Raw genomic sequence first — 26312 nt, forward strand, 5'->3', positions numbered from 1 at the left:
ATCTGGTACAGAAGCAGATTTAAATGATCCCTTCTTAAACTAACCTTTCATGCGGGGACACATCATATCATTCATTTGCTGGCTTTTAAATTTATTTAAAGTAAAATGCCTAAAAGTAGGACTTTCCATTCACAAATTCACAAAACATCTTTGCTTATTTGAAAGTTGTTGCTCTTTTTTTCTTTCTGGAGAAAGAAAACAATCAAAAATAACTTAAGAGGTTCTGAAATCTCTGGTTGAGGGCAATGTGTATGGACAACTCCTATTTCTCAGTTGTAAAATACTATGCATATGTCAACAAATAGCTCACTTGATTCAAATCATATTATTTGATTATCCCTCCTTTGCTAAGGTGCTTACATTTCCCTTGTCACCTCTCCTCACTATGTGTGCTTTTCTGGCAACAAAAAGAAAAAAGGGACCTCTTTGAGGTTCCCAGAGAAGATTATTGTTTGGCTGCTAAAGACAGTTTTGAAATAGATGCTCCTGGGACATTTACAGTCTAAAATACATTAATCATTTGGTTTCTAAGAAGATAAAGCATACTCTCCAGTAAAGAGTGTTTGTGGCTCTTTTCAATATGGAATTACAAAGTGCTTTATGAATTTCTGTCTTAAATGCAATTAATTCATTCAATACTGGTTTTCAATTTACCATTTTAGTCATTTTTCTGAATTTCAAATTATTCCCATGTAAAACACCCATTAATTAGCCTCTCTGCCTTTGCAGTGATTAACAGATACATATACCTTTATTATAGTGTATGACATTTACTGATGAACTCTAGGCACAGCCCCAAGGAAACACCCTCCTTTTTTTTCTCCCTCCCACTATGAGAGTTTGTTGTTAATTACATGGGTAAATAGTTGGAACCTTCAGCACTATTTATTCCTTCCATTGACTTTTCCTTATTTCAAAGATTTCAAACCATCTCTTTGGGAATTGGGCTCTTTGTCGATAGAAAAATTAGCTGTCTGCCGACTGAAAAGCTCTACACTAATCACCGTGCCACATCCCTGTGTTACACCTGACAGTATTATTAGGACAAAATAGAATTCTCTCAGTCTTCTCTGTGCTGCAACCATTCAAAAGCCAGTCATTACACCAATATTGTCCTGTTTTATCTTTTGAGGACAAAGACACTCTGGACTTTCATAAAGCCCACATGCTTGCTGATCACTTACTTAGTTACATACATACAGGCTCCCTGCCTGTCTGCCCTTTCAGGGGTTTTTTTGAGAATAGGCTGTTAGCTGTCATTTGTTTTATATCAAGATGCAGATGTTACCAAAAAAGATGTTTCTATGCTGAGAATTTAAAATTTGTGGAAATTGGGTTTACCGTGGTGCAGGCATAGAAATCTAGGGCTTATGAGAGTTAAAGCTTAGTATTTTTTTAGCCAACTTGATAGCACCTTTATACATCCATTTTACATGCAGTATTAAGTGTTGCCATTACTGAAATATATCTGCCTGGGTAGGACTGGTAGTAATTTAACAAGGGGAACTCATCTTCTCGGTTGTTTTTTTCCCAATGGTATATTTGACATATTCAGTTATTTAAAATATTTTAACACAAAGAACTCCATTCCCTTCAATTTGAGCCCTTCTAACTCTGAATCTTGTGCTGATTCTGTACTAATATTCATGGATTATTTATATGTATTTTTTAAAATATCAGAATATAACATTTAAATTGGTTGTTTAGAAATAGAGAGATCAGTTCATGGAAGTCAATACTGATCCAGGGTCATCTTGGGTTTTAGGAACTCCGGAATGCTCACAGCGAACAGCTCATGGGGATCCGCCGTGAAGAGGAGATGGAAATGTCTGATGATGACAGCGGTGACAATCCCAGCAAAAAGCTGAGAATAGATGAATCAGGTAAAGTTGAAACCCTTCACAATATCCTATCAGATGTCAAACTGTTCGTTTCAAAACGAAGATGAGTGATAGAAAATAGTTATATAACATAGAATATCTACTTTTAATTTAATTATCCTCACATTTTGTCTTTGTATGACTCTCACTTGTATCTATAGTGCTTCTGTCACCTTCCAAGAAACATACTCATCAGAATGCTCCAATTCTTTCCATAGTTGCTTCCATTTTGGGTCTTTCAATAAGGTTCTTCTCATCTTCCAAAACTGTATTTCATTCCAGGATAGTAATAATGTCATATTTAAATAAAAGCAGCTGAAATTGTGTTTCATTCAATATTCTTTGAACCTCACCTTTTCTTTCCAGCAAATATATTTACATGTATATTATCCGAATTTTCCATGGAATTAACTCTTAAAGACACACATTTCAAAGTGTGGCACTAGATATGCATTAATTGACACTCTTGCCTATCATGAAAAGAAGAGCAAGTACACTTGATATATTTCAGCTATCCCAGTATAAACAATTCAGGAGGTGGATATTGGGCTGACTCAATGACTTCTGAGTAACTGGTATGCACTACGGAAGGGAATACCTTGGTTTGAATCCTTTCTTTGATTTCTTGATCTTCATGTCAGCAATGGGTTAGAGAGTTGTGAGGGGCTGACAAGGGTTGAGCCCTGTGTTAGTCAGCATCAAGAAGGAAAGCCTTGCAGAAGGCCTAGATGAAGCTTCATTGCCAGACAGAGATGAGGTATATGGGCAAAGATGGGGCAAGTTATATGTACAAACTCAAGATGTTAACAATGACACATTTGACCTAAACGTCTGCACACAGGTTCCAGATTCTATGACCTGACCCCATTTCTCCCATCATGGATGGGGTCCTATGTCTGTGCATGTATACACATATGTGTGCTTACAGATATGCAAGAGAAAAGTGGTTACCGCACAGGTGCCAGTGGCTATGGGAGGTTAAAGATCTCCAGAAATAAAGACTGAAAAGTAGGATACCATTCTGGAAAGAAACTTTCACTATGAACAGGAAAAGGGCACTTCTACTACAGGAAAAAATGGTTTTCAGAAAGATAGATGGCTATAATAAACCCTCCTGTGAGCAGCTTTAATTTCTGCTTAAGATAATTGTATGGGATTGAGTTTTCTAGTATTCATTAGTAGAGTGATTGGAGCTGACACAGTGGCTCTGTGGGCATAGTATTGCTGGCAATCACAGATTCTTATGAACGTATAATCATTTGCCTTGGCATGTCCAGGCTTATGGAGATAAATAATTATAATTAACAATAACCAAAAAAGGTGAGCAATGCCAACTCACTGGACTCAAGAAAAATAATTATACTATGAACAGTCATACTTAATATTTCATTGTGTTTTAACAAATAAATGCTTAGGTTGTGGTAGTTCAGCCATTGTGCATCATATTAACCAGTAGAAAATATGTGGGGTTTTTCCTGTAGTGAAAAGATATATTTTTCAGTAGGCTTGTTTTGTTTATTTTTAGACAAAAAACAGAGATTTCTGTGATTCTCCCTCCCCTGCTATTTTAATTGATTTGAATTGATCTCTTATTATTGTCTTGGACGGATCATTCACATTCATAATATCATTAACAGTTTTTCTAATACATTACATACAAAGTGCAAATTCAGTGGTATACATCAAATACAGTGGCCATCCAAAGCCATCACTAGTGTAGCTCTCTTGACTTCAGCAGAGTTACACCAGGGTTCAGTTTATCCCAGTATGTAGTTGATCGAGCCTGTTCTCTATGAAGAATCACCCAATAACAAAACTAGATTTTACCATTTTCTTTTTCCAAGATTAGACTTTGAAATCAATGTTTTGAATCTCCTCTCACTTATGCTAGTGTCAACTAAGAGTAACTATTCAAAACCAATGAACTTACTCTAGTATAAAACTTGTCTGAGAGGAGAATCAGACTCTGCTTGTTGACTGTTCACCCTTTTCTATTAGTCAGGATCCTCACCCTCCTTTGCTGTAGATTTCAGGTTTTTTGTTTTTGTTTTTTATTTTTTTGCTTGAATATGTCATTCCTGACCCAACTAGTAGCATAGTAAAAGTATATAATTTTTATGAAGGGTAGGACAGTGCAAGAATGAGCAAAAGATGAATGATTCAATCTCTATTCAATTTAAGAGAACCGTATTCAAATAAACCTTTAAGAAAACTAATAATAGACTAAGGGTTCTAGTCAGCCCTTATATAAAAAAGCTTGCCTCCCAGTGAATTCAGGTGCTGGAATTTTTTACTAAATGTTCTCACTACTACAGTTAAAGTTACAATTTCAGCAATCCTCTGAAACCATTTCATCTGCTTAATCAAGTACTATCATTCTCCTTGTGCAAAAATAACTTGGCATCCACGAGCATTTAGGTACTATGGTGATGAGTGCCACATACGTCCCTAACATCTAGATTGATTAGGATGAAAAGGCTATATTTGTGGGATCTTTCATGTCAATACTTAAGTTTATTGAGATGAAATAGACTTAAGTATTAGTTTGTGTCATGTCAATACTTAAGTCTATTGAGATGAAGAGGGGTGAATTCCAGCCCCATGTTAAGAACAGGGAGGTGCAAGAGTCCTCATCTGTCAGGTGTAGTCTGAAGCCTGATCAAGTTTAAGTTTCAAAGTGGCACTATGCTAATGCCAGGCCCTTGGAGGCTGTGGATTTTGTGCACTATGGAGCAGATGGTGAAACGTCTGGCAGCAAGGTGTTTGCTTTGGGAACCATGGTCAGGTCTTCAAGCCAGCCACAAATTTGTTGCAAATTACAAATTGCACTAATCACTGCGTGTTTTGGTGGATTCAGGTTTGTTTCTTAAGGATATACAGTGCAGCTTAATAGTGCCTCAGTACAAAGTACATTGTTGCATTTTAGACTTAAATTTACTTCTTTTACCCACAAGCCTATTGATTTTCTCACTGTTCATTTCCCTAATTTATTGATGTCAGAAATTCTTTATCTTAAAACCGTGGCTACACTGTGCATCAGTGGCAAAGCCAGGCTTATAACTCAGGGACTCCTGACTCCCAGCCATGTACTCATTCCTCCAGACCATGCTGCAATGCAGAGACACAGCATTCTGAGCAAACACAGCCTAACTCACAGCAGTGTTGTACCGAGACATCGCATTTTATGGGCTTGAGGCATTAAGACCCTGCTCACATGAGCATGAGGTTATACAGGTTACATCCCCTACACCTCCAGGGACAGGGCAAACTGCAGTACTGTCTTCCACCAACAGAGAGGAATTTTTAAACTGCTGCTGAGGCTCCATCAGAAACTTGCCACTGAAGTCTACGCAGGAGATATATTGAACTAGCACAGATGGCTTGGTTTTGTCTCATTCCTGGCCAGCCATGCCCACTCTGTGGGGCTGCCTGATGTCTTCAGGCCCCATGGCAGAGTTTAGAGTCTTGGTCACCTTGTTGTATTCTCCATCCCTCTCAGATTGGACCCACAGCATGGGACTGATGGTGAACTCCAAGAGACACCACCCAGTGAATCTGACCCACAGTTTGCAGCCATTTCTTTAGAGCCCTGTTTTCCACAAGTCAATCTTTAGATGTAAACATTGACTTATTTGCATTGTGTATTTTGGAGCTTGAAGGGAAATAGAAGTTTGCTGAGGTAAAACTGAGAGATTGCTAAAAAATTGGCAACTGACTTCATTAATACATTTGAAAGTCAAGGTGCAGTTATTGAAGCATTAATTCAGAAAAATGGCACCCTGCACAGAAGGCTAGAGAATAGAGGAAAAATTTTAGAACAATTGGAATTTATGGATGGTTGGTCTCCCGCCTGCTGGCATTGGGAGCAGAGACTCAAAAGTAAAAGTCTCAGAAGTAATTTTAAGAATTATTGAAGTGAAGCTGCATCCTGCAGAGATAACAAAAAAGTTTCGTGTATCCCTAGGAGATATCAATACTTTTCCTTTAAGGGAAACAGGTGCTATGCTGTTCCAAAGACAACAGATCATGATTATGTGCTATTAATTCTACAGACTGCAACTCCAATGAGGGAGAGAGTTTTTCAGGCAGACATAAAAGTGAAAAGACACTTACCTTCAAAAGGCCACTGGATGGATGGTCCTGTGTAAGGTGACCAGGTGTCCGGTTGTTGAAAAAGGACCATGGTGGCTCCGGTCAGCACCACCGACCGGACTGTTAAAGGTCCGGTTGGTGGTGCTGCAACACTAAGGCAGGCTAGTCCCTACCAGTACTGGGGCACCGCACTGTGCCCCGGAAGTGGCCAGTGGGTCTGGCTCCTAAGCAGAGGGCTCCATGCGCTGCCCCCATCCTGAGCACCGGCTCTGCACTGGCCAGTGGGAGCTGGGAGCGGTGCCTGCAGGCGAGAGAAGCGCAAGTGGAGCCTCTCCCCCACCCCCCGTGCATCTGCACTGGAGCTGCTGGCCACTTCCAGTGTGCTCAACGCAGTGTCAGGATAGGCAGACAGCCTGCCTTTGCCCCCTCTGCCGCACCACTGACCGGGAGCCACACCCCAACCTCCTGCTCCAACCCTCAGCCCCCCAAACCTGGAGCCCCCTCCTTAACCCCAAAACCCTCATCCCTGGCCCCAGCCCAGAACCCTTACCCCCTACACCCCAACCTCCTGTCCCAGCCCTCAGCCCCCCCAAACCTGGAGCCCCCTCCTGCACTTCAAACCCTTCATCCCAAGCCCAGAACTGCATCCCCATCCCGGAGCCCTTACACATCCCCTCACCCCAACTGCCAGCCCTGAGCCCCCTCCAACCTAGAGCCCCCTCCTGCACCTCAAACCCGTCAATCCCCAGCCCTAGCCCAGAGCCCGCACCCCCATCCCAGAGCCCCCTCCCACACCCAGAACCCTCATGCCCAGCCCCAGCCCCATCCCAGAGCCCTCACCCCTTCCCACACCCAAAGCCCCTGTGAAAGTGAGTGAGGGTGGGTGAGAGCAAGCCACCAAGGGAGGGGGAATGTAGTGAGCAGGGGCGGGACCTCAGGGAAGGGGTGAGGCAGGGGTGGGGCTGGGGTGTTCGGTTTTGTGCGATTAGAAAGTTGGCAACCGTAGTCCTGTGGTTAGGGCATTTGACCTGGACTCAGGAAATCCGGGTGATATTCCAGCTCTGCCACAAAATACCTGTGTGATCTCAGACAAATCACTTATCACTCTGTGTCTCAGTGCCCCATCTTTAAAATGGGGGTAATAGTGCTTCCTTTTGTCTACCCATTGTCTGTCTCACCATTTAGATTGTAAGTTGTTTGATGTAAGGATTGTCTCTGACTATATTTATATGTACAGTAAGGACCTTGGGCCTCTAGGAACTACTGCAATAAAAGTAATAAAAAGTTCTGTCTCCCTTGTACTTGACATATGCATGACATATAGTTGTACATGTAGGACAGGCAGTTTTATGCACAACAGCAAATTAAGCAACTGTAAATTGTGTATGTAATTATGTGTTTGGGGTACATAGTTTATGCACATAATATAGAAACAACTTTCCAAAGTCAGTGCAGTTTTGGCCTCTAGGATGGGATTTCCAAAACCACCTATGTGACTTAGTCAGTGTTTGAAAATCACACCCTATGCAAATAATACTACACCCGGGATAAATTAGGCTTCTCCATAAATCTCACAAATTTCAGGCCTGATCTCTACTTGGATGAGAAATCATCAAGGAAAGCCCCCCAAAATGCAGAAGTGTCCTGGCTGATGTTGATTCTTCTTGCCATGATTCAATCTTCTCTTGCCATTTCTCAGGCCTTGTCTGTATCCACAGTCGCACAAGTTTAACAAAAGGTCTGATTTTAAGTTGATTTAGTTAAATGGGTGCAAAATGTTGAGTAGATAAACTGGTGCAATTGTGAATATTAACAAGACCTAAATCTCTTAGGCGTGACATTTTGGAACTTATTTCTGCTCTTACTTTATTTTTCCGACTTCCCCCTCTCAAAACCTCTTGTTTTTCCCCTCTTCATTCTACTTCTAAGGACTGGATGTTTCTCCCTTCATTTTCTTGTAAATCAGATATTTTGGTTTTACTTGAGACCATCAATTTTTGACTTGTTTGTTTTATTATTGCTTGTTGGTTTCCTTGCTTTCCACTGTTAGGTCAAATGTTAGAGTAATAGTATTGTTTTCATAAAATCTTTTTCTTTCTTTATATCTTTTGACAAAGACCATGTAAATATTCTCATTTATTACCCTTAGATGAATGGGTCAGTGCCCTTTTTTCTTCACATAAATCAATAAAATTTCTATGTAATCAACAACCCAAACTTACAAGCAACCCTAAATAATAAATTAATATGCATGTGAGGAGGAAGATAGAATTTAGTAATAAAACCCTGCCTCTTTCACTCTACCAAGGGGTTTTGACAAGCAACAGCACAGAAAACAATATTTGAAATATAAAGGACTAAATTATAGGCACATCAGGGTAATTCCCAAGTTCTCGGGGGATAGGGGACAAGGGAAATTTATACCCCTTTATGCTCTTGGAGCAAGACAAAGGTACTTTATTATAGATGAGGATTTATCCCACAAAAAGCGTATATCAAAACAGCTTTCTCTTGAGGGGAAAAAGTCTGGACACAATTTCCACTAGAGACTTTGTGCTCCAGGGGACCATCAGAGATGATCACAAGAGAGCAAGACAAGATATTCACTCCCTCTATCAGGTAATAAGTCTGTATATGTATTTTTCCCAGCATGCCAGTTGGGAGCTGAGCTCGGTCCACTCATCAGGCAGACCAAAACCTGGGCTTTCTAACAGGATTTTGTACACTGATATATATTGCATTTTTCCACAGCATTTACAAAAACAAGCCCTGACTCAGGAAGGTCTCTAAGCACACGTCTAACTTGAAGCATGTGAGCAGTCCCATTAACTTCAATAGAACCGTTCCCATGCTTAGAGTTAGGCCTGCATATGTATTTTGCTGCATCAGGGCCAGAGGAGATTGCCAAACCTGCATGTTTTTTGTTTGTTTTTTGGTAAAACATAACAAATGTCCTGTTCCATGTATCAGGTATGTTCCTCTGCAACATTAACATTTCCTCAGCCCAGGACCAGAGCCACATTCTGCTATAGTACAACACATCAATGAAGGGGTTAATAGCCATACTTTTGTTTTTAAAAGAAAGCATAACTTTCAAAAATATTTACCTAATAAGGATTTGGAGAAAATGACCAGTTAACTGAAATCTGCACTGTGGTAAAGTCTGTGGTGCTTTGATGCCTTTCAACTGCCAGAAAGGCTATTATCTAGATTACGTTTTATTATGTTTTCTGGGTATTTCATACTGATAAGGTTTGATGCAGGATCATTACATATGAGAATAGATTTAATCCTGTTGTTTAGGAAGCTTTAAGCACACTGAGGGATTATTTATGTAATAAGATGCAAAATTGCTTTGGAAAATGCTATAGCAACCTAACATCTTCACAAAACCAAGCAGCCACTTATGACAGCAATCCAAATTTACATTTATTTTAGTGTCATTTTATTGACAACCTTAGTGTCTAATTTTGACAGCATGTTAAAATAAATTTTCAGATTGTGCTGGAGCAAAATTAACAGCACAATGCTGGAATGAAAAGAGTTAATATAATTTCCTGAGCCAATATTAGGATATTTCACTTTTTGCAAAATTGCATTCAAAAATAGTAGAAAAGAGATTTTGTGGGTGTCCCAAATAAACGAAAATCATTTATGTCTTTTCATGAATTCTCTTTTAAGGTTTTTCTGTTAATTTATTAGTAAAGCTATAGTTGGTACAAGTTAAAAGTAAAAGAGAACATTTTTACAAGAGTAAATGTCAAATTAAAATGTTTTTGTTTGCTTTATATCTTCATGAACATATTTTCTAAAAAGAAATGGTTTTGTTCTCAGAATTTATTTCAAATCCTATACCTTTTACTGCAACTTTCACAGCTCAGGATACAAGCCATAATTTTTCATTAGGTTTAATATAGCAGGGCAACATATTTGAATACATAGAGTTACAGTCTGGCACTGAAATGCCCTATTTAAACAGTAGGAGCTCACCTTCTGAAAACACAAAATAAGCAGTAGATGTAGCCTTGTTGGAAGTAGAAAGACACAGAATGAGCCGTGTTCTGCTCTCATTGCAGTTAATAACAAAACTCCCATTCTCTTCGATGGGAGCCGAAGCAGGCTGTGCATATTGATTTTTTTCCATACCCCTCCATTAAGAATCTTGAAATGCAACCGTAATGTTGTTGAAGTGGGATGTTGGCAGCAAAATCAATAAGAGACAATAGTGGAACATATGCTGTTTTCAGCTTCCTCCCAACCTCATACAGCCTTTATTAGCATCATTTTCCCAATTACACTCCACCCTCTGTGGAAAGTGATCTTTGTTAGAACACTTTGTCCGATATAAAGCTTTTGTGCCTCGGCCCCTAACTGCATTTACACTTTACTAGAATAAGACCTATTTCTAAAACTAAAAAAGTTGGGCTTTGGCCATGTCAGGGTTCTTTCCCCACTCTGTACTCTGGCGTACAGATGTGGGGACCTGCATGAAAGACCCCCCACCCCAGTTATTCTTACCAGCTTAGGTTAAAACTTCCCCAAGGCACAGATTCCTTTTTTGCCTTGGCATCGCTGCCACCACCAAGTGATTTAACAAACAATCAGGGAAAGGACCACTTGGAGTTCTATTCCCCCCAAAATATTCCCCCAAGCCTACACCCCTTTCCTGGGGAAGATTTGAGCATATATCCTCACCAATTGGTTACAAAGGGACTACAGACCCAAACCCCTGGGTCTTAGAACAATGGAAAAATCAGTCAGGTTCTTAAAAAGAAGGATTTTATTTAAAGAGAAAAAGGAAAAAAGAATCACCTCTGTAAACTTAGGTTGGTAGTTAACCTTACAGAGTAGCAGAAAATTCAAAGAGCACAGAGGAACCCCCTCTAGCCTTAGTTTCAAAGTTACAACAAAACAGGGATAAACCTCCCTCTAGCAAAGGGAAAATTCACAAGTTGAGAAAACAAAGATAAACTAAAAAAGAAAAGGAGTACTTGTGGCACCTTAGAGACTAACAAATTTATTTGAGCATAAGCTTTCGTGAACTACAGCTCACTTCATCGGCATCCGATGAAGCTCACGAAAGCTTATGCTCAAATAAATTGGTTAGTCTCTAAGGTGCCACAAGTACTCCTTTTCTTTTTGCGAATACAGACTAACACGGCTGCTACTCTGAAACCTGTCAAAGATAAACTAATACGCCTTGCCTGGCTGTTACTTACAAGTTTGAAATAAGAGAGACTTGTTTAGAAAGATTTGGAGAACATGGATTGATGTCCAGTCCCTCTTAGTCCCAAAAGCAAACAACCACAGAAACAAAGAATCCAAAACAAAATCTCTCCCCCTGCACCAGATTTGAAAGTATCTTTTGTCCCCATTGGTTCTTTGGTCAGATGCCAACCAGGTTACTTGAGCTTCTTAACCCCTGACAGGTAAGGAGGAATTTAGGCTACCCCCATGGTTATGACAGGCTATGAATTGCATATGCCACAAATCACAGGCATCTTTGGCATCTTTAGGAGTAGTTCCATTTGACTTTCAGTTTTCTAATTATTGTGTTACTATTTTGTTAACAATTCTTTTAATATTTTTAATTTAAACTAAGCTCTAGGACTTTGGTTTTCTTCTTTATTAGTCTGCACTGCATGCTTTGTTGAGCTTGAGAATCCTTTCTAACTCAAGATCTGCAGCTGTCAGAGAGCCTTACAAATACTTCTCAAGGTGGAGATTTAGAAGCTAGCTGACTGAAGTTTAAATCTGCAATATATACAGCTCTCACCCATGAAACCCCTGGTAATCTGTAGCATAGCATGGAAAGTAAATGGAATTGTTCTAAGTCTCCAAGCACAGATTTTAAACTCAAAGCTACAGACCAGGGAAGGGCACTGTTGGATCATGAGACATGCAAGGCCGACTAAGATCTCCAAAGTGTTTGAAGGCTTATCTCTTCAAAGACTGCAGATTCCATCTCCCTATACATTCATCTGGCCTGCAGTTTGAGAAATGCTAGAATTCCAAGAGTTAAGAATTTAGCAAGCATGGCTAGCATTCAGAACTGGGTGACATTTGAAATTCCCAAAGCTACCAAGACTTAGTGATGCTGTTGTTTGTTTTGATAAATGAACTTCAGATATTTTGGATTCTGAGGTGTTTCAAGATTCCCAGTTCTTTAGTGTTGGCTTGAAGACTGTCCAAAGAAAAATCCATATCTACTAAAGCCTCATGTACATTTCAAATCATATCTGGGACCTATACATTGAAGTATTTGGTTTTTAAAGCCAAATAGCAAAGAGGTAAAATGCTGCTTCAAGGTGAGTGACTGTTTTTTAAATTACAGTTACATAGTGAAGAGGAGGAGGGGAAAGCTGTGTTGGAAGTCAAATCACAACTTCAGGAACTGGACATACTGTTTTACTCTTCGTCCCCACTAGTTTATACATATGGTTCAAAGAACTCTATTCCTATGGTATTTTTCTTATTCCTAAAAAGGTTAAGATTTTTCTCTGTTAAAAGAAAGGTATTGCTGGAAGCTTTGACAACACACATTCTGGAGGTTCAGATTAGGGCTTTGAACCGCTGTAAAATTCTCCCTTTTTCATGAAAGAATAGCTGATTATTTTTTAATTTATTTATTTAGTGTTCCATAAATTTGGTGCATTGCAATTTTTAAGTCATATACGCAGTGGTTTCTAACATGTCTTTCAGTGGCTTGTATACCCCTCTGTGATTTTTGCATTGCTTTTAGAGTTGCCAAGTGTCCATCTTAAACAATGGCTTTTGAAGATCTCCATGTTTGCAGGCCTCGGCCAGTTGCTACTTCAGCTCAGCTGTTTCTGAACTGGTCTTTTTCTATGTTCACTATATGGCTGCTTTGGCCTCTTGGATTTTTCTGAGCTCTGAGAGGTGATTTTTCTGAGCTCCCACTTCTTAATAGATGAGGGGGAATGTGGGAAATGGTATTAAATGCTCTATTCTGTTATATTATCCGCCAGTCATTGTTCTCATCACATTTTATTCAGTGGCTTCAAGATATGCTGTGGTAATGCTTGATCCTGCTAGCTTCTGAGCATTGCTGAAAGAATCATGGAGGAACAAAGAGCTAGCACTCAGCTTTTGCTTGACATCTGTATGTGCAGTGTTGCTTCTGCAATGTGGACAAATGTGCCTGGTGCTCAACAGAGTCAGCAAATCTCTGCACCCAGGCTGAACAGAGAGTGAGGAAGAGGGAAAGTGGGCATGATGGGGTGGAGGCGGGATGTAGTAAGGGTGAAGGCATGTAAGAGTAATCCAGGAATGCAAGTTATGTGCATGGTTAACATTGTTGGGATTTTCAGTTATTCCAACTGCCTGCCAGGAGCTGGTTCACTCAAGTGCACTGAGGGGCTGCACTTAAGGAAAAAATGGAGGCTGGGAAAGTCAGGAGGGCCAGACAGCTGACTGAGGAGTTTCACAACGTGCCTCTGAAATGGTCTGTCTTGTAGCCAGCTGCTCCATGTTAGTGATTATAATGAGTACAATAGTTTTGCTGGGTCATCAACCTGCAGCACCACTCTCTTCTCTTAAAGAAAGAAAAGAAGTACTTGTGGCACCTTAGAGACTAACACATTTATTTGAGCATAAGCTTTTGTGAGTTACAGCTCGCTTCATTGGATGCTGTAGCTCACGAAAGCTTATGCTCAAATAAATGTGTTAGTCTCTAAGGTGCCACAAGTACTCCTTTTCTTTTTGCGAATACAGACTAACACGGCTGCTACTCTGAAACCTCTCTTCTCTTAGTTCAGCTTGTTGGATCAGTCGTAACTAAGCACCATATTCAACAAGCCTCCTAGTGGCTCACAACTCGCTGCTCTCTCACAACTCTCATGACTACAAGACTGAGTTCTTGGGAGGGTCTGTTCAGTATTTTGTATTGTCTTTTTGGGTTTGGGAGGATAACGGTAGGCTTTATGTACTGGAATTTCTTGGCTCTCTGTATTGATATATGGAGCTCAGTACAATATTCTTTTCCTCTGTTTGGATCTAGTGAATTTTGAAGGGCCCAATTTTCATACTTGAATGCATGTATTTCGGCATCAAAATCTGGATTTGCATGTTGTACTATTTTAAGGTAAATTGGCTAATAAAACTAAGCGGGAGAGGTTAAATATCATGCAGGCCAGAAGTAGAAGGCACTTGACTGTGGTTCCTGAACTTTCCTTGGCTTCGGTGTATTGAAGGGAATGCCAGTGAGAGTATGTGGAATGAGAAGACTATAATGAGTATGTGCAGAAAGGCTGAGAAGATCTGGGCTTCCAGCAGCAGCCAAGCAGGAAACCTTATAGAAGTCTTGTTCTGATGTTAACTCTTCTTGGTTTCTTACTCTTTGAAAGGCTCGCTAAGGTCTCCATTCCCTCCAAGGGTCTCCAGTCTGTCTGGGGCTCCACTCTTTACAAGTTTGTAGCCACTTTTTATTTCTCAATAGTTTGCAAAATATGACTTTTCAGATACCCTTAAACTTTGAAGGGGAGTGGTTATCTTTGTTTGTAAGCCCTCAAAGTGCAAAAAATGGGAATGGAATTGAGCGCTGGAGTGTGTGCGGGGCAGGGGAGGGCTTTGCTTGCAGCAGCAAGCTTTTCCCTGGACAGCTTCCCTGGAATGACTTTTTCAATTTACCAACAAAAGCTCTAGAACTACTTTGTGAGCATGACAATCATCCCTGTGCTGAACAATTCAAGAAACTGAAAGATGCATTTGAGCAACTGTTCAAAATATTTCAAAAGGACAAAAAATATTCATGTTTTTTATAGACCCGTTTTCACCTGAATCCAAACTAGAATGGACAAATTTCAGTTTCATTAATTGACTTAAATATCACTCCAGTCAAATTCAAGGTCGTGAAGTAAGCTCAGTTAATGAATATAAATGCCTGCTATTTGAGATATACCAGAATTTTGCAAGAAGGCTGTTTGTGCTTCCCTTTATGTGAACAGACCTTTTCTACTATGAATCAGAACAAGTTAAAACACTACAGTCACCCAATAGACTCACACCAAACCTGCATTCTCTAAGGCGTATGGCCAGGTAAAGATGGATATCGTGAAGTTGGTTTCAGAGCAACAGTGACAGTCTTCCTGGGTTTACGCCTTCTCCTGCAGCTCCCAAGCCACATGTTGTGTTTCAATGGATCTGAACTTGCCCCCATTTCATGTCCAAGGAATAGGATCTGGTCGTTTTTATTTTGTAAAACAAAGTGTACATAAGAATATTTCTTTAACTCCGATTAAAATTAGGAGCAGTATTTAAGCTCCTGAGAAGTTTCCAATGGCAGCCCTTACTACTGCAGAATGTTTGAATATACCAGATTATATTATTGGTATGTCTTACCAATTGTTGCCCCTCTACATTTATTTAAACTGTATATTTTGAGACGGGGCAAGAGATGTCAAGGGCTGTACAGTGCTCACTAGTGTGGTCAGGAGCGCTTGTTTTACATCTGTTTCAAAAGGCAGCACTTCCGATGACAAAGTACCACTAACACCACGTAGGCACATTGGTTCAATACTGACTCAGGAAAGAGTGTTGTCTACTGAATCACCAGTGCCATTTAACAGATTCCAGTAACACGAGCTTGTCTTACAATGAACTCACTTCTTCCCTTCTCAGACCAAACAGCTTCTTATTAATTTTCACTATTAGAGGAATATAGTGATTTTTTTCAAAACATTGAATATAGGCAGAAGTCTGCTTCATCACTGGCATCTTTAATTCAAGCAAGGTCACTTCATAAATTTGTCTAAATAGCTCTTTCTCAATTAGAAAAGAGGCAGAACTGTTTAAGGCTATTTAGTGTTTGATTAATAGCACTTAACTGGTGCTTTAAGCACTTGCAGAAGTTTTTCAAGCATATACTTTTAAGAATAAAACATTGCCATCTGAAGACTTAACCTTATCAGAAACTGAAAACAAATCATTCCAAGCAGCGGGGCGGGAGCTGGGACTCTTTTTCATTAATTTTTTTGGAAATGATATAAGTTACAGGGTATAAGGGCTCCAAAGAGATGTGGCAAGTAGTTTAGGCCCCAAATTTGACTTATTTTTAAATTGTAATGACTAGATGGTGAGTGCCTTCCAAATTCTAAAGGTACATTTTAAAAATTCAATGTAATATTGCTGAAAAAAACAAAAAAAACAAAAAAGCAACAAGACAATAATTATTTATGGGACATAGGGGAATGGGAAGAATCTTCAATTAAAAGGATACAGCTGAGGGGAGAAGAAGGAAACACCTGGAAATACTGGGGAGCTGGGGTGTACAAACGAACAAAGGGATAGGACCAGTGGATCAAGAGCTGAAGGAGGCAGGCAGGGAGGGACAGAGAAGGGGCAGTAGAGTGGAGAAGAAAAGGAGGGGCAGAAAGCAATGGCTAAATGATGAAAGAGTGTTGGAGGAACAAGGAGAAAGTGAATAGGGAAAAGGGGAGAAAAGTAAGAGGGTCAAAATGAGGAAAGGAGATGACAATGAGAAGAAAAAAGGTGCAAGGAGGAAGGGAAGGAGAGAGCAGACATGTTGCATAGTGTCCCCGATAAAACTCCTCTATCCTAAAACATTTTGAAGAGTGAAATAATGCAGGACAGCAAAGAGTACAGATAGTCTAAATTACAAAGAAATAGTGGTTCAAAGAGATTGTATGAATAAATTAAAGCATTCAGTTATCAGGGCATTAACACAAGGAGAGAGAAGCTTAGAGGCAACAATACAATCAATATGTTCTAGGTGTCAGGGAAGGACAGAGCGATGGTTAGAAGCAATGAGAAGGGCAGTTCTGAACTGATGGATCCTAAAAAAAAGAACAAGAGCTTATGCTTGAGGATAGGGTGATGTGGTAACACTTGATAGGAGTAAGAAGGCAGATGAAAACACTCTGGGCACACAAAGATGGGACTCAGAGGCTAAAAGGAAGGAGATGCAATAGTCTAAACAAGAGTAGCTAGAATGAGGATTGAGCAGTACTGCAGCTAGTTGTATGTACATACCATGTGGTAGCGGTGGTGACTTGCAGACGTGGGAGGCAAGGAAAGCAAAAGTCAGTGTTGACGCCAAGGTTATGGAAGGTAAAGCAAAGAGGAGATCTGAGTCGAGAGACATATTTTGGAGAAGGTGTTGTATGAGGATGCGCTCTTTGTCTGAATGAAGCACTTCCACCTTTGAGATAATTGGATGAAGGAGGTTAAGACGAAGCCATAGTTTACCTGATCAAGACAGGCTGAGAGAATGAATGAGCAAAGAAAGCTTAATAAAGGTGGCGGACAGCTGAGTGTTATCAGAATAAGTGTGTAGGAAAAACAAAAAATAAACAACTGAGGAGAGGTGGGAATAAAAAAGAGATTAATAAACGCTATCTTGCAAGCCCAAGTTAAGTACAGTAGTTGTGACTCACTTGGTCTATGGTAGAAATGCTGGGGGAAAAGAGAAGCAAAAAGGAAGGATGTCAAATTCCTCTCAGAACTAAAAAAACTTCTGGGTAGTAATGACTATTACCAAGTCTAGGGAGAGACCCTGGTATTATCATCAATTCCTCCCAGCCTCCCATTATATGTGGAATTTAAAATCTGCAGCACATAAATTCAGTTCTTCCTTTGGTTTTTCCTCTCAGTCTGTCTCAGTATTGCCAACCCCAGATCTTCAAAAATCACATCTGAGCCCCCCAAATATAACGAAATTGGCTTAAAAATCATAATTACCCCCCAAAAAGGTGTTTTTATTTGCCTTCTGGCATTTGAGCATTTAGTACTTGGGTCACTGCAGCCTTGGAGTCTTGAAACATAAAGCTGAGATTCTCACATAATCACTTGCCTCCAGGAGCTGGAGCTTTAAAGAAAACAGCAAATATCATGAGTCTCATGATAAAATCTCAAGAGTTGGCAACACTGACTCTCATTTCATTCTGAATCTACTGCAGTGCCAGTGTTTGCCAACAGCTTCTTGCCAAGGTTTTGTTATTAGACCCGAATGGACCATAAGCGTCCTCTTTTCTGCCCCCTACTCCTCTACTCCCTCCCTGTCTTTGCAAATAACTGCATCCAGTTTTGAAATATTTCAGTAACGGATTATAGTTTAGTTATATTGTGTCTGAAGGTGAAAATCAAAATTTGCATAGTGCTAGAATAGCTGGTAATTGCCTGAATTTACTTTATATAGACATATATAGTGCTAATTATATTTTCGCTAGTTATTTTGCAGTTTTCAAGCTTCCACGAGATCATTTTCTTAAAGTATAAAGGACGATACAATCTATTTCCTTTCTGTTTCCTAACAGTAGGAAGAGGCATTTACCAGAGAATTCAATGTAGTAATCATATTGCTATTATTTATTTATTATCAGAAGTATTTATAAGGTGATCATCACTGTGGTATATAAACATCTCTTACGCTGTGTCATAAATATAAAGGGAAGGGTAAACCCCTTTGAAATCCCCCCTGGCCAGGGGAAAGCTCCTCTCACCTGTAAAGGGTTAAGAAGCTAAAGGTAACCTCGCTGGCACCTGACCAAAATGACCAATGAGGAGACAAGATACTTTCAAAAGCTGGGAGGAGGGAGAGAAACAAAGGGTCTGTGGGTCTGTCTATATTCTGTCTTGGCCGGGGATAGACCAGGAATGGAGTCTTAGAACTTTTAGTAAGTAATCTAGCTAGGTACGTGTTAGATTATGATTTCTTTAAATGGCTGAGAAAAGAACTGTGCTGAATAGAATAACTATTTCTGTCTGTGTATCTTTTTTGTAACTTAAGGTTTTGCCTAGAGGGGTTCTCTATGTTTTGAATCTAATTACCCTGTAAGGTATCCACCATCCTGATTTTACAGGGGAGATTTCTTTATTTCTATCTACTTCTATTTTTATTAAAAGTCTTCTTGTAAGAAAACAGAATGCTTTTTCATTGTTCTCAGATCCAAGGGTTTGGGTCTGTGGTCACCTATGCAAATTGGTGAGGCTTTTTACCAAACCTTGTCCAGGAAGTGGGGTGCAAGGTTTTGGGAAGTATTTTGGGGGGAAAGACACGTCCAAACAGCTCTTCCCCAGTAACCAGTATTAGTTTGGTGGTGGTAGCGGCCAATCCAAGGACAAAGGGTGGAATATTTTGTACCTTGGGGAAGTTTTGACCTAAGCTGGTAAAGATAAGCTTAGGAGGTTTTTCATGCAGGTCCCTACATCTGTACCCTAGAGTTCAGAGTGGGGGAGGAACCTTGACAAGAGTGCTAATTATATTTTCGCTAGTTATTTTGCAGTTTTCAAGCTTCCACGAGATCATTTTCTTAAAGTATAAAGGATGATACAATCTATTTCCTTTCTGTTTCCTAACAGTAGGAAGAGGCATTTACCAGAGAATTCAATGTAGTAATCATATTGCTATTATTTATTTATTATCAGAAGTATTTATAAGGTGATAATCACTGTGGTATATAAACATCCCTTACGCTGGGACTCAGATTTATTTCTTGTAGGATCAGATACTGGAAGCATGAGCACACCACCAACAATGCCTGCCCCTGACTGTCTTGATCTACACACAAGGAATATATAGGTGAAACTTGCTTTCTGAGAACAGTTGTCATGGTGGGGCATCGGAAAAGGTATGTGAGATAACTGGATCTGTTTGGGCAGTATAGATAGGTGACCAGCACCTGGAATTTTATTCAGAACTGAACTGGCAGCCAGTGGAGATTACAGACTAATAGGGTGAGAAGGGACCGCAAGGATCATCTAATCTAACCACCTGCAAAGATGCAGGATTTGTTGCGTCTAAACCATCCAAGACAGATGGCTATCCAGCCTCCTTTTGAAAACCTCCAGCAAAGACTCCACAGCTTCCCTGGGCAGTCTGTTCCATTGTCCTACTGTTCTTACAGTTAGGAAATTTTTCCAGAATTTAATCTAAATCTGCTATGCTGTAGTTTGAACCCATTGCCTCTTGTCCTGTCCTCTATGACAAGAGAGAACAACTTTTCCTCATCTTTTTTTATGCCAGCCTTTAAAGTATTTGAAGACCACTATCATGTCCCCGCTTAATCTCCACTTTTCCAAACTAAACGTACCCAGTTCCTTCAGCCTTTGCTTGTATGGCTCGCATTCCGTCCCTTTGATCATCTTTGTTGCTTGCTTCTGGATTCTTTCCAGTTTCTCGACACACAGTACTCCAGCTGAGACCTCACTAGTGCCAAGTAGAGCAGTATTATCATCTCCCATGACTTGCATGCTCTGCCTCTGTTAATACAATCTAAAATTTCATTTTTTGGGTTTTTTTGCAACTGCATTGCATTACTGACTCATGTTGAGGATGTGATCCACCACAACCCCCAGATCCTTTTCAGCAGTGCTGCTGCTAAGCCAGCTATCTGTCATTCTGTATTTGTTCATTTGGTTTTTCTTCCCTAAGTGTAGCACCTTACCTTTGTCTCTGTTGAATTTCATTTTGTTATCGACAGCCCAGTTCTGAAGTTTATCAGGATCCTGCTGAATCTTAGCTCTATCCTCCAAAGTTTTGGCAACCCTCCCAGCTTGCTTAGTGTCATCTGCAAATTTGATCAGTATGCTTTCTATTCGTACATCCAGGTAATTAATCAAGATGTTATATAACACTGGACCAAGAACAAATCCCTATGGAATCCCAGTTGAGACCTTGGTCCATTCTGACATCATTTGATTAATAGTTACTCTTTGTTTGAGGTTGTTTAACCAATTATGTATCTACTTAATGGCAGTTCCACCAAGCCGGCATTTTTCCAGCTTACTTATCAGAATGTTATGTGGAACTGTGTCAAAAACCTTGCTGAAGTCCAGGTATATTATGTCCACTGCATTTCCCCCTATCTACCAAACCAGTTACCCTGTCAAAAATGGAAATGGAAATTATTTGGCATGATTTGTTCTTGGTAAATCCAAGCTGGCTGCTAGTAATCACCCGTTCATCCTCCAGGTATTTGCAAATTGAATGTTTTATACATTGCTTTAGTAGATTCCCAGGTATTGAAGTCAGGCTGACTGGTCTATAGTTCCCTGGCTCCTCCTTTTCCCCCTTTTTAAATATGGGCCCTACATTAGCCCTTCTCTAGTCTTCTGGGACCTCTTCTGTCATCCATGAGTTTGCAAATATTATTGCCAGTGGCTCTGAGATTTCTTCAGCTAATTCTTTCAGTACCCTCAGGTGACTAGCTTCGGGCCCTGCTGATTTGAATTCATTCAAATTGGTCAGAAGATCTCTGACATGTTCTTTATTTATCCTGGTCTGCATCCCTTCTCCTTTATTGTTTATGGTAACTTCACTAGTCATCCAGTCACATGTTATTTTTTGTGAGACGACTGAAGCAAAGTAGGCACTGAGCAACTCTGCCTTCCTAACATCTTCCGTTACTAGCTCACCTTCTCCATTGAGTAGCCCATACCATCCCTGACCTTTCTTTTTTGTCTGACATATTTGTAGAACCCCTTCTTGTTGTCTCTAACATTCCTTGCCAGCTGTAACTCATTCTTTGCCTTGGCTTTCCTGATTTTGTCCCTACATGTTTGTGCTATTCCCACGTATATTTCTTCGGTGATATTCCTCTTCCATTTCCTGTATGTATCCCTTTTGTTTTTTAGATAGCTAAAAAGCCTAGGGTGGCTCTTCTTACCTTTCCTCTGCATCAGAATAGGTTGATGTTAAGTCTCTAGTATTATATCTTTTAGGAACTGCCAGCCCCCTTCGACTCCTTTTCTTCCTAATTGGTCTTTCCATGAGACCTTGCCTACTATTTCTCTGAGTTGAATGAAATTTCAAAGTCCACAAGCTGTGATAGTTTGGGATGGATGTAAAGAATAAAGTCTACTACTTCATCTTCCTCCACTTCTAAAGTCATTGAGCATGCCAACAGCAACCACTGCTTTGAGTTCCTTTCTTCGAACTGCCTCTTGGATTCTCTCTAATCTGACTTCTGCTCTCCAGACCCTCCCCAAGTTTGCCCCTCCCTGCTGATCTGCTTTTATCTCTCATTGCATCGCTCGCTGCCTGCTTTGTTTTGCCAGCACTAGCTAGAGAGAGGGCCTGATGGGGATGACTGATATTTGTGTACTTCTATCTCCAAACTTTGTGTGCTTTGCTTCTCTGATGGAAAGTTCTTCGGGGCAGGGATTGTGCCTGCTTGTTGCTATGGACAGCACCTAGCACATTGTAAGTGCTCCAGGATACCCAACTACATAAATAACAATTATAATAACAGTGGGATTTCTCTACGTTTTTTAATAGCATGAAATGAAATTTTTAATACTTACATTGTTAAATTGGGAAGATATGACACTGACGTTAGCAGAATCCAGATGCTGTAAGGCTCCAGAACTGTCCCTTTGGCATCCTGCCTGGACAGAACCAATTCTTTAGTTATTACTCTGTTCTGGTTAGTGCCAGTGGCTCAATAGTGGCAATTACATCTGAGACATTGGCTAAAGTCTTGAGGGCTTACGTAATCCCCCCCAAAGTGTAAGACTCATGCAGTGTCTGAAAGTAGGCAAGTATGCACGTAAGGATTGGCTTCATAATAAGCTTGAGATTCAAAGCAGGCAAATACTATAAGAAAAACTTAAAAACAATAAACACTTAGAAAAATCTCTGTAGAGAGACACAGGGAAACTCTGAGCTGTCAAGCCCAACCATTTTTTTCCTCAGGAAAATATTGTTTCCACAAACTCTTAAGAAAAGCTGCTAACTGTTCATTTTAAATGGAAGCGCCACGAGTGAGCCAGACACTAGATACTTGTAGCAGTAAGCAATTCAAGACAGAGAACGGAACAGTCTTACAGAAGAAAGGGACATCATCAAAAGGTGAACAAACTACTGCTCTGATCTATACAACCACTTGACAAATAGAGATTCTAGTGTCTTAGACAGCCCAGATTCAACAGAGGAGGATGAATTTCCAATACTACGTGAAGAAGCTGTGAAATCACTCAAGAATGAAAAGGCTACAGGTATTGACAACATCCCAGCCAAACTGATGAAATTCGGAGGAGAAATAGTAATAGATGTACTCACCAAGATCTGCAACAAGATCTGGCAGACTGGTGAGTGGCCCTCCACGTGGACACAATCACTAATCTTCACTCTGCCAAAGAAAGGCAACCTGAAATTGTGTCAGAATTACCGGACTATAAGCTTACTTAGCCATCCCAGCAAAGTGATGTTGAAAGTCATATTGAACAGATTGAAGCCATAAGTGGAGAATATCGTTGCTGAAGAACAGGCTGGCTTTTGTGCTGGAAGAAGTACAACAGAACAGATTTTCAATCTTCGTGTTCTATGTGAGACATCTACCACATCTTCGTTGACTTCAAGAAGGCATTTGACAGAGTATTGCACAAAGCTTTCTGGGCAAGCATGAAGAAGTTGGTTATAAGCTTATTCTTACCATTAAACAACTGCATGCCAAAATGTTAGCATTGCGGGGTGAACAATCTCAAATCTTCGGTTTGCTGATGACATTGATGGCCTGGCAAGCAGCAAAGATGAACTTGCCAACCTTGTGAAATGATTGGATGAAACCTCCACAAAATATGGCATGGAAAACAGTGCAGAGAAAACCAAGCTGATGACAAACAAACGTGATGGGATCAGCTCACATATCACTGTCAGTGGACAAGAGCTGGAGACAGGGAAACAGTTCAAGTATTTGGGGGCAATCATCACTGATGAAGGATCCAAGGCAGAAATTCGGGCAAGAACTGCACAAATAGCAGCAGCAGTGGCAAAGCTAAAGCCAATTTGGAGAAATAAGAACATCTCCCTGGAATCCAAACTGAAACTGCTGCATGCATTAGTCATCTCCATTTTTCTGTATGCATACGACCCTTACGGAAGAACTTGAATGGAAAATCCAGTTAGTAAAAATGAGATACTTCCATAAAATCCTGGGCATCTCCTACTTTGACCACATCACTAACGAAGAGGTCCGCAAGATCATCACCCAATGAGCTGGGTCATATGAAGACCTCCTGACGACCATGAAAAAGCGCAAGCTGAACTGGTACGGCTATGTAACAAGATCATCTGGCCTATCCAAGATCATCCTCCAAGGGACAGTACAGGAGAAGAGAAGAGGTAGACAGAAGAAGAGATAGATTGACAACATAGAAGAGTGGATAGGAATGGACTTCGCGGAGACTGAAGCACTGACGCACAATCGTCAGGGGTGGAGACAAATGGTTGATTGCTCATCAGTGATGGTGCCCCAATGACCAATGCGGTTATGGGAGTGATGATGATGATGATGATTAATGATTGATGAATGAGCAATGTAAGACCAAAGTATACAGTTGGTTGGTTGAAATTTCCCAAATGTCAATGTTCTTAAAAAATTCAGTTTTCAATGGAAAAAAAAACCAAAATTTTTCACAGAAAATTGTTATCGTTTTCAACCATCTCTAATGATTGGAAATGACCAGTAAAGAGACAGTATGAATACAAAGTGGACATGGTGTCACAGGGTATGGCTCATTACACATGGACTCCATTGTCTATTATTACATTTTGGTAAGTCAAATGTAATAGAAATAGCATACCAACTAAAATAACAACCAAAAATTAACTAATACAACCTGTTCATAAAACACACAAGTAGAGACATATGTCATAGATGTCAGTATAGTTGACCTGATCCCCCCGAAAAGGTAAGAGGGTTATTCTTTCTCTTATTGGACATGAGAGGACCTTTCCTCTTATCCCATTACTCTTTACTTTGCTTAAGAGCCTTCATTGAGGGACCTTGTTATAGGCTTTCTGCAAGTCCAAGTACATTATGTCCACTGGATCACGCTTGTCCACATGCTTGTTGACACTCAAAGAATTCTAATAGATTGGACATCCTAGCTGACATTCTTAGCTGCTGCACCATGGCAACACACTGAACCACCACTCCTGACCAACAACCTTAAGGCTAAAGGCCTACAGAGTCACAGCAGCCACACCTCAGGCACGTGATTGGTTGGACAGATAGCCTTCTCATTGGATACATGGACTATATAGAGACAGGCAGAAGAAGCTGTCTGAGCAACAGACCATTTCCTGGGTTGGTGCCTAGACAGCCTTGCCTAGCCCTGCGCTGCTGCCTTGCCTGACCTCGCCTCCCTAATTTACTGCCCTGGCCCCTTGGATTGGATCTTCCAGCTACTGACGCCTGTTAGAACTCAGACCATTGCCCTGAATTGCCTCTGACAGTGATTCACCTCCTAGCTACCTGCGGTTGCCCCCTACCCTGCCTTGGCCACTAGCCATTACATAATCATCCCACTGCATTCTCCTTGTTCGATTCCTCCTCAAGACTCACTGCTAGCATGAAGCCTACAAATAGTTATTTACTATTCATGGCTTGGTGAAGGACCACTGGGGGTAACAAGACAAAGTCCTTCACCAAAGGCTCTTAAGCAAAGTAAGCTGTCATGGGATAAGAGGGAAGGTCCTCTCATGGATTGGTAACTGGTTAAAAGATAGGAAACAAAGGGCAAGAACAAATGATCAGTTTTCAGAATGGAGAGAGATAAATAGTGGTGTCCTCCAGGGGTCTGCACTGGGACCAGTCCTATCAACATATTCATAAATTATCTGGAAAAAGAGGTAAACCGTGAGGTGGCAAAATTTGCAGATGATACAAAACTACTCAAGATAGTTAAGTCCCAAGCACACTGCGAAGAGCTACCAAAGGATCTCACAAAACTTGGTGACTGAGCAACAAAGTGGCAGATGAAATTCCATATTGATAAATGCAAAGTAATGCACATTGGAAAATATAATCCCAACTATACATATAAAATGATGGGGTCTAAATTAGCTGTTACCACTCAAGAAAGAGATCTTGGAGTCATTGTGGATAGTTCTCTGAAAACATCCACTCAGTGTGCAGCGGCAGTCAAAAAATCAAACAAAATGTTGGGGATCGTTAAGAAAGGGATAGATAATAAGACAGAAAATATCATATTTCCTCTATATAAATCCATGGTATGCTCACGTATTGGATACTGTGTGCAGAAGTGGTCGCCCCATCTCAAAAAAGATACATTGGAATTGGAAAAGGTTCCGAAAAGGGCAATAAAAATTATTAGTGGTATGGAATGGCTTCCGTATGAGGAGAGATTAATAAAACTGAGACTTTTCAGCTTGGAAAAAGAAACGACTAAGGGTGGACATTATAGAGGTCAATAAAATCGTGACTGGTATGGAGAAAGTAAATAAGGAAATGTTATTTATTCCTTCTCATAACACACAAATGAGGGGTCACCAAATGAAATGTATAGGCAGCAGGTTTAGAACAAACAAAAGGATTATTTTTTCACACAACGCACAGT

At 40.3% G+C, this 26312-nt stretch overlaps 1 protein-coding gene across 19 annotated transcripts in view; it reads left to right on the plus strand.

The window, feature by feature from the left end:
- The window catches only part of ENOX1 (ecto-NOX disulfide-thiol exchanger 1), a 503910-nt gene that overhangs the window by 420344 nt on the left and 57254 nt on the right, over nucleotides 1–26312 (plus strand). For all 19 annotated transcript variants that reach the window (XR_012159113.1, XR_012159112.1, XM_073345396.1 and 16 more), the window contains one exon: nucleotides 1766–1883. Coding sequence is in view for 17 of the 19 variants with exons in the window: in XM_073345396.1 (XP_073201497.1) it covers nucleotides 1766–1883 (118 nt within the window). In the remaining 2 variants the exon portion in view is untranslated. The remainder of the gene's footprint in view (nucleotides 1–1765; nucleotides 1884–26312) is intronic.

The sequence above is a fragment of the Lepidochelys kempii genome, chromosome 1 (assembly GCF_965140265.1).
Source record: "Lepidochelys kempii isolate rLepKem1 chromosome 1, rLepKem1.hap2, whole genome shotgun sequence".
Classification (NCBI taxonomy): domain Eukaryota; kingdom Metazoa; phylum Chordata; order Testudines; family Cheloniidae; genus Lepidochelys; species Lepidochelys kempii.